General features: G+C 43.5%; 1 protein-coding gene across 2 annotated transcripts in view; it reads right to left on the minus strand.

The window, feature by feature from the left end:
* Nucleotides 1–2,037: 2,037 nt before the first annotated feature.
* Nucleotides 2,038–9,271, minus strand: part of Slc15a1 (solute carrier family 15 member 1) — a 49,312-nt gene continuing 42,078 nt past the window's right edge. For both annotated transcript variants that reach the window (XM_010604575.3, XM_010604574.1), the window contains exons 19-23: nt 6,483–6,590; nt 6,148–6,256; nt 5,503–5,646; nt 3,994–4,101; nt 2,038–3,072 (exon numbers count right to left, since the gene is read on the minus strand). In XM_010604575.3, coding sequence (XP_010602877.1) covers nt 2,881–3,072; nt 3,994–4,101; nt 5,503–5,646; nt 6,148–6,256; nt 6,483–6,590 — 661 coding nt within the window. In that variant the 3' untranslated portion in view covers nt 2,038–2,880. The remainder of the gene's footprint in view (nt 3,073–3,993; nt 4,102–5,502; nt 5,647–6,147; nt 6,257–6,482; nt 6,591–9,271) is intronic.

Consider the following 9,271-nt stretch of genomic DNA (forward strand, 5'->3'; position numbering starts at 1 on the left):
AAATTTTTCTCTTTTCAAAATTAGTATTTTTTTAGTTCCCTGTAATAAAGAATAGCCACCAAGTAAAAGAAAAACATGTGGAAACAAAACAAAAAAATAAGCTGACATGAAAATAAGATTTGTAGATTCACCACAAACACTTCCAAAAATATTCTGGATTTGTGCTATAAACTTCAAAGTCTGGGGCTGGGGATTTAGCTCAGAGGCACCACGCCTGCCTCACAAATGAAAGGTCCTGAGTTTGACCCCCAGTACCCAAAAGACCCGCCAAAACAAAATCTTCAAAATCTGTTTCAAGGGCTTCCTTCGCCACCCCATTGTAGATTGTACTCGGAAAGGCAGCCCATGTTCACGTCAGTGTACTACTTGGATCATACATCCATCATCACAGAAATGACAGGTGTAAACACACATACATGTACACCATCAGGAAAAGGCAGAAAGGCAGAGGTTACTGACGTGGCTTCATGCGCTTTCTTCCACCATGCCTACCCCACGCCAACTGCTGCTGTCTGGGGTCTTACAAACAGAACACCTACATGATACTGGCATCCGTTGGTCTTGGTTATGGCTGGCAACAGTCAAATAAGAGCCAGAGTAACCGCTGAAGGGCGGCGCCCACGCTGCCCTCCGTACACTCATGTCCTTCGAAGGCTGAGGAGGACTGTCGTGGTGTCATTCCACCCACACGCAGAGCTACTGCGCTGATATCAGGTCTGGTTCATGCAAGTGCTCAGAAGCCCACTGCGTTCCGGTACCCTCTAACAGAGGATTTCCAAGTCCTCAGACCAGCTGGTGTTCACCTTATTTCACAGAACAAGAAATGAGATCTAAAAGAGCAAGACTTTCCCTAAGCTACACAGTCACCAGCGAACAAGTTAGGGTTTGAATCTCTCAAGGATTTAGGGTTAGCACTTTCGATTGCTGTCAAGAGGAGGGCAGTGGGGCCAGGTGTGTGATTCATGTCTGTAATCCCAGCACTCTGGGAGGCTGAGGGAGGAAGATTGCAAGTTTGAGCCCAACCTGGCCCACTTAGTGGGATCTTGTCTCAAAATGCAAAATTTTGGGCCGGGCAGGTAGTTTGGTGTGAAGGCCTTGGGTTCAATCTCTAGTACCACCACCAAAAAAAAAGAAAGAAAAGAAAAGGAAAAGTAGGACAATGGAAACCGAGTGCTCATCTCATCACTGTGCAATTGGTTTTTCCCAACAAAGGCCATGGTATGTAAATTAGAAACCACAGAAGCAGTAGAATATGTGATTCCTTAGAACAATTTTTTTACATTAGAGTTTATCAGGCTGACATTATACTCTGCTGAAACTACAATGCTTTGTTCAGGTCCCTGCCTCTCTGGTCTTACCTCACATAGTCCAAGATATTTAAAACATCTACCTGACAAATAGAAGCCCGCCATATTGGGGAGATCAGCGAAGGGGATACATACACACAGCGCTTTCTGTTCAGGGCCAGCTACACAGTTACAGCGCAGAGGGCGGAGAGTACTATGGGGCGGTGCGGGAGCTCGGAGCAGAACACCGCCCCACACGGCAGGGAGGGGTGACAGGAAGAGGATGTGTCCCAGGATCTCATTTTCCTTTCCTTTGACCTGGGAACGAGAACCTGAGGCATTCCAGGAAGAGAAGCTGGACGTTGGATGGGTTGGAGTATGTGAAGAGAAATAGTTAATAAAAGAGCCGCTCTGGCTCTCACTAAGGAATTAGGAGTTGATCCCAAGGCCGGAAGCAAGCTTTGATAAATCCTATTTGCTGTTCCCTCTCTGGACTGAGAGCCTCGGCTTCCACGTAGCCTCCTCCGAGCAACCATGAGCTCGGGTTGAAGCAGTTTTGAGGTCAAACATGGACTGTGCCCCTAAACCTGTAACAGTCTCAGGCCTCAGAGCGGTATACAGTACGTTTAAGAAGCATCCCTCACTTGCAGAGGAATGGTCAAAGAAAAATCACTCTGGGTCTGATATCTGGGATGATTAAATGATAAATATCTATTGGATAAATTAGGCATTGAGTGTCTACAATGTTTTGGAAGAGTTTTTATTTCAAACAGAAAAATGCTTATCAGGAGTGAGAGAAACACACACGATGTACACATATAGGCACATAGAGAGATCCTAGTGATACAAGACACAGATCTTTTACCCTCTGGGAAAAACAGGGCCAAGAAGAAACAGACTTCGATGTTGCATGTCCCTGGGATTTATCCTATGAGGGCACTGCATTTGTTAAGGCTTTCATCACTTCTGATGAAATTTCAATGTGCACACAGTGCTTTTATAACTAGACAGGACGTTAAAGATTTCTTATCCAACCCAAAGACACACAAACACTCACTCTTAAGAACAGGAATTTATCTCACATCACTGAAACTTTAACATCATTACTGGCCTTCATTTGAGTTGTCTTTTGAGTTGTACATAATTAAAAAGAGGTAGGGATTAGAAAAACAAAAAGTTATCAGTTAAAACTAGCTGGCACTTATTATAAACCTGCAAATTCATTTTTGGCATTAGCTTCTTCTCATTTAACATTGTTCTCATAGGAGTTTTAGAAAAAAAATAATGGAACTCTTTTACCCTTTCAAAATTAAGTTAGTCCAAACTAATTTAATTTGTGTAGCTAGAGAGGAGTTAAATACAAGGTAAATTCTCTGTTAAAAATGCAGGGGGTGGTAAACAAAACTTCCCCCGCAAAAGAAGACTTCCTCTAGAAGTTTTGACTCATCGCTAACTCCTTAGAAAGCAGCTTTCTGGGTTTGCTCACAGTTCCGAAGTCCTCCCATCAAGGGCCACCCAGTGGAAGGGCCTGCCTCTGGGCTCAAAGGTCAAGGCACAAGCTGGCTCAGTCCACTTTCCACGTGCTTACTGAGCTTCACATCTTCGTCTGTGAGACTGACTCCAACGTGGGATACAGGTCACTCTTTCCCGCGCTCCTTTTCTTTTCTTCCTCATCAAACTGAGCTTCGACCTCCACTGGATTCACATAAGTATAGAACCAGGCCATGATGGCAAATATGATACAGACGACCAGAAGCAATGCGGCAAACAGAATGTACTCAGCCCACTTCGAAGGGATCCCCGATGAAGGGGGAAAAAAAACAAGCTCGTGTTAGTGCATATAGTACACGTACATTTGCTTGCTACGTCTAGGTGCAAGGTGCTTTGAAATTCAATTGTTATGGAAAATTGGTGGGCAGGTGTGCAGAGAGAGGCTGGCCAGCTTTTCTTGAATGCGCAAGGAACAGGTAACATTTCCTAACAGCACAGGGTCCAGAAACACAATGAATGGGGGGTAAAAGAGAATTTCAAGAACTTTCCAGTCTTAATTAAGACACATGGCTAAAGCCCGAAAGACAGAACCAAAAGAACATCTCTGTGGGGAAAAAGAGTGTGCTGAATTCTACCCAGGGAAGGCCCTCAAGTTATCCTGTGGTGACCCCGTGAGGTCCTGAACATGCGGCATTAGCACACACTTTGATGGGACCCGGCGAGGGAGACTATGAATGGCTGTGGTGATGACACCTTGGAGGGAGACCTTGTGTGCCACAGTGCAGAAGGAATGAATTGAAGCGTCAGAAAAGCCCTCCTTTGGTTTTAGCTGAAAAAAGTGCCACCATTTCAAGAAGGCCCTTAACTTCAGGTGTTAGGAAAGTTTTTAGACATCGTGTCTAGTGCAGGTAGTAAGCTGTAGTCACTAGAGCTAGGAAGGATGACTCCTTTGATAGTAAACCACATTACCAAGTGTGCATTGAACTCAATCTGGTTATTTTGGTTGTCGATTTCCAACTGTATAACACCAGGGGGGAAAGGAGAACCAGTACACTCTTAGCCACAAGGCTACCGGTAACAGCCCTGTCTGGTTGATGTGGCAACATTATCCAGCTGTCTCCCAAGTGACCGTGTATCTATAGATGGCGAGGGAGGGTCACAGTTATGACCTCTAGTGCATAAGATGGAGGACCCCGACTTCCTCCTCCACCTTTACCTGTTCGCTGAAGTGGCCTGCCCCCGCCACAATGAGCACGATAATGTTGCCAACAGCCACCGTCAGCAGCCATCCCGCCTGAAGCACCGACTTCATGTTGGAGGGAGCCTGAGGAGGCAAAGCGAGGTGAATCCCAATCTCGATCTCCATCCCAGAGCAGAACACAACCGAGCAATTCACTTCATCGAACAGTCTACCCTCAAACTGTGCACGGTGAAAGGTCAGGTCCTCCCAGACCCCCAAACCCTCCTGCAGCTCAGTGCTCTGGAACCCGTGGGCATCACTCCAGCAACCATGCAAAGTGGTCCTTTTGGTGAAGCATAGAGTTTGGCAGGCAAACAGATTCTGTTCCTGCAGGAGAGCATGTGAGCCCAGCCATCCCCGCATGTTCTCCCCACGGGGGCTGCTCTCCGGCCTGCAAGCCTGCAAATCCAGGATGTCCCTGCTAGGCTGCCAAAGCCCCCTTCACACTCTCCTCCCTTTGCCTTTGTTAGACAGTGAGGTTGTCACAGGAAGGGATTATCTAGCTCACATTTGCAATCTTAACTACTATATAGTAGTGTGTGCAGAATAATATGTGTGCATAAGAACGAGTATCTAGGTGGTATTCCCAGAAACTTACAATTTTCTTTGTACTTTATACCTACATATATATCACACATGCATGTATATATGTAAATTTTATGTACCTTAATTTTGCGGTACCGGGGATTGAACTCAGGACCTTGCACTTGCCAGGCAGGCACTGCACCAATGAGCTACATCCCCAGCCCTTAACTACAATAATTGAAGGTACAAGAAACTGTGGATACAATGATCATAACTTCAGTTTTGATAAAATAGTTCAGAAATTCAGCTATAACCTGGGTATCAAGTTATCAGGTGCCTTATTTGTCAAATATGTTTAAAAGCAATATGTTTTAGCTTATCCTTAAAGCTAGGCCTTATGTGATGTTTGTTAGAAGCTACACTGACCTTCACCGAACCTTACCTATAATGAGGACACAGATCTATAACGAGCACCTTTATGAGTAGTTGGTACCGTTTGGTTAATCTACTACCGTGACTACTGATGATCATTAAGACAGTGTTTTTACTTGGGACTCTGAACTCTTTATATGTCTTTTTAAAGTGGCGATGGAGTTCAAGCCCAGGGCCTTGTGCTCTCTGGGCAAGAGCTCCACCACTGAAGTGCACTCCCAGCAAAGTGCTAGAGTGCCCCTGGGGATTATAGACACACACACACACACACACACACACACACACACACACACACACACACAGATATATGCATGCCCTGCCTAGTGTTCTTATTCAGTAAAGGCCCTATGACCTTTCTCAAATCTCAAAAACCTTGCTCTGCAGATGATACAGTGCTTTCTAGAATTTTTAAAAACTATAAACACACAGCAATTCAAGATTTAGGTTGAGTCCCAGAAGCATTTTTGAAGGTAGGGGGTTAGGAGAAGGGTGGTAAAATAAATAAATAAATAAAAGGAAATGAGAAACCTGTGAATATGAGAACTCCAGTCCTGTGACAGAGAAGACCACCTCGCCACAGGTGAGAAGGAAATACTGCGGGATCTGCAGAGCCATGTTGACTGTGTTGGGTGCAATATCTTCAAATTGCTTTATTCCGGGACACCCATCACTCTATATAGAAGGCAAAGGCAGGAAGTTGAAATTGAAGTCAAGATTGCTTCTAGAACAACTGTTCATACTGAGTTTGACTGTGTAGGGTAATGTTGTGAAATTCAATAAGAAAGTACACAGTTTAAACGTAAGTGTTCAACGCCGCCTTTCTACTTGTGACGGGTCAGCGTTGGACGGATTGAAGATGTGTTCACTAATATTTTCCTCCTAAATTAGAGTAGACTGGAAGTCAGCTTTGTTTGTTTAAAACGTTGCTTTCTCTTTGAAGTATAAGTTCCTAAAGTCCATGTCTATAGTCCATAAGGAAGCATCTGGTACTGGTCAGCATGAACTTCTAATCAATGGAAGGAAGTCTGCTGAATTTGGTCTAGTGATTAACTTTGGTCAATGATAACTTGAAGAATTAGCAGTACGCTGAATTAATTCTGACCATTTCCACCATAGATCCGAGAGTTAGCTGGTAAAGACTGAGTAGAATTGATAGGATGGACTGTTACTGACCTGCCTTTCAATCACATAGGTATAAGCGCTACCAAATTCAAGGTTGGAAGATTCAAAATCACGTCGACACGATTCTGGAAACTCTGTTGAGCTTATTGTGAAGTTTTTTCTATTAAGACAAAGAATAATAGAGGTTAAGAGTCTTGGCATTGAAAGTCTCAGGGTATTAAAAAAAGGACTTGAAACCCTTGAATTTCGAGTGTGTGTGTATGTGTGTGTTTGTACTGGGAATCGAACCCAGGCCTCACACTTGCCAGACAGGTGTTGTGCCACTGACCTACATCTCTGGCCCTACCCTTGAATTTCGGAGCAAAGTGACCAGGAAAGGTACTTACATGCCAGAAGAAAAAAACTGATACTTGCTGGCATTATGACTGGTGACATCTTCAAAAACTTTCCCACTCATTGTGATGTTGACCACGTTGTTAAAAGTATTTACAAATCTGAAACAGAAAACCATCTGTCTTGTCACAACTGCAGAATGATTTATTCTAGGTCACCGGACATGCACCTGATATTGGGCTATGCTACCATCTTTGAAGGAGTTGAAGATGCTTGCAGAAAATTCCTAGAGCCTAAAGGCAGAAGGTTAGCAATGCTAGGTTTGCTCACTGAGTCATGAGCACACCCCTAAAAGAATATGTTAAACAGTGTTTATTCATATCAGGTACTTTCTGAGCACTCTGTGAATATTACTAGCTCAGTGATATTTGGGAACAAGGAAGTAGGCATGGAAATAAACACTGATCCTTGCTCCATCCAATAGGCAGCTATGCCTTGGTGCTCCTTGCTCCAAAAGATTTAGTGTTAAAGAGATGAAGGACCAAGACAGCAAGTTGTCCAGTACCTAGAAGACGCCCTGTGCCAGGATTCCTTCAAGGAGGTGAGGAGCAAATCCAGGAGCTAGGGGCAGAGGAGGACCTTGACAAGGATTGAAGAGACAGTCTCAAGAAATTGCTCTTAGATGGCAGAGACTGGTGTGGCGCTGGGGTGACAGCAACCAGGACCCTACTGAAATGCAGGAAGGGAGTGAACACCCAGGGCTTCCAGTCTGCCAAGTCCTCTGCCTCCCTAGGACCACAAAGGTGGTGGACAGGGAGGGCAGATGACCAGAGGTCACGTCCTCAGATGGGGCAGGCTGCAGTAGAAGACTCTGGAATTCTTGTGCTACTAGGGTGATGAGGGGGAGCTGCCTAAAAGAAGACCAGTTAATTTCTCCCCTGCCAAATAGGTGAGTGAAGGCTCACAGAAGATCAGCAAAGGTGGAGAACAAGAAATACGTAGTGCATATTTAAGTTCTGCAAGAAGTCATTTAAAGTTTATGTCCATAAAACATGTGGCCAACTTCCATCAGCTTTGTGACACATGCTAATATGAGACAGTGGTTTTTATATGTGATTTGTAAAGGATGTCACATTCATACATCTGGGGTACAAGTTCAAAACATTTTCATTAGGTATGATGCAAAGCTTAAAGGCCACTGCCCTAGAGAAGCTTCCTATATGCGGACAAAGAAACAGGTAAGAATGCGGGTTGTGGTACTGTTTGGCAGCATGGGTAGAACAATTTTGTTTGAATAGTAGTTGTCTATGCAGTGGGATACTGTACAATGGTAAGACAAAGAATAAAGAGAAGCACATGTCAATATGGCTAAGCAATATTTTATAATATTATAAAAACATAGCATTTATGAATACATATAATATGTAGTGATATGTAATGTTTAAGAAAGATAAACATCACATTTTCAACTCATTTTTGACCAAAAGAATTGCCACTTTATGTAAAGGCCAATTTAAGGTAATTGTTTAAATCTTGCAAATGACTGATACCATGCGATCAAAAGGATTCCATTTGCTGAAAATGTGTACATTCTTCCTTTACTTCACATATGACTCAGAGGTCTGACTCCACGAAATTCAGTACTGAAGCTTTTCTATTTATTTTCTGACAATCATTTTCTAGAGCTTCCCCTTCGTAGAATCTAAAGCATTATGGAAATAGTAAAATCTTTGATCCATTAAGGATTTGATGTTGTCAGTTAATAGAAGAAAGCTTCTCATTTATCTTCTACCACATGAGTAGTGGTGGGGGGTGATATATTACTAAACTCATACATCTCTCTTCTTTTTCAAGATTTCAGCAAAGAAAATCTTTTTAAGTCATTAGGCTTTCTTTCTGGTGCTTTTTATAGCACCAGATCAAAGAGAGTTCCACAATCTAAGTGGTTTAAAATTTCTACCAAAGCAATGACACCCTCACTCCAAGGCTAAAAGGAAACCCCCGAGGGGATTCCAGCTCAGAATCAAAAGAAAAGGTCAGGGAAGGACCTGATGACCAGCAGCAACTCATTTCCTTCCAGATCCTCTGGGGAAGCTGCGTCTCTTGTGCAGGTTGGACAGAGGGACAATGCCAGAGATCCGAAATAAGGTCTTCAGGCCTGAAGTGTATCTCTTTCAAATCCACATGGTGGAGCCCTAACTCTCGGTGCCTCAAAATGTGACTATTTGGAGAGGTCTTTAAAGAGGTAAAATGACAGCAGGGAGTAGTGGTACACGCCTGTAATTCCAGCACTCAGGAGGCTGAGGCAGGAGGGTTGCTGTGCGGGTGAGGCCAGCCTGGGCTGCATAGTAAGTTCATGTCTCACAAAATAAAATAAAATAAAAAATTTTAAAAAGAGGTAAAATGAGGTCATTAGGGTGGGACTTAAACCAACATGACATGACCGGTGTCTTTACATGAAAAGGAGATAGGACCTGGGCATGCATAGAGGAAAGACCATGTGGAGACACAGCCAGAAGATGACCATCTACCAGTTAGAGAGAGAGGCCCTGCTGGCACCTTGATCTTGGACTTCCAGCCAGAGGATCAGTGAGGACACAACGTTTTTGTGTAACTGAGTCAGCCATTCTGTGGTACTTTGTCAGGGCAGCTCTGACAAACTCATATAAAGGGAACAAAGAAAATGAAGGAAGGAAAAAAAAAGCCTGAAAGGTCCTGGTGTGGTGAATAAAATGCCCACATTTAGTTACACTGCAGAGACATCTGGAAATGCCAGAGAAAAAAGTTACCAAAGGACCTGAGTTCAATCCCTGGTACCAAAAAAAAAAAAAAAAAAAAAAAA

The sequence above is a fragment of the Fukomys damarensis genome, unplaced genomic scaffold (assembly GCF_012274545.1).
Source record: "Fukomys damarensis isolate Sample0158 unplaced genomic scaffold, DMR_v1.0_HiC HiC_scaffold_6, whole genome shotgun sequence".
Classification (NCBI taxonomy): domain Eukaryota; kingdom Metazoa; phylum Chordata; class Mammalia; order Rodentia; family Bathyergidae; genus Fukomys; species Fukomys damarensis.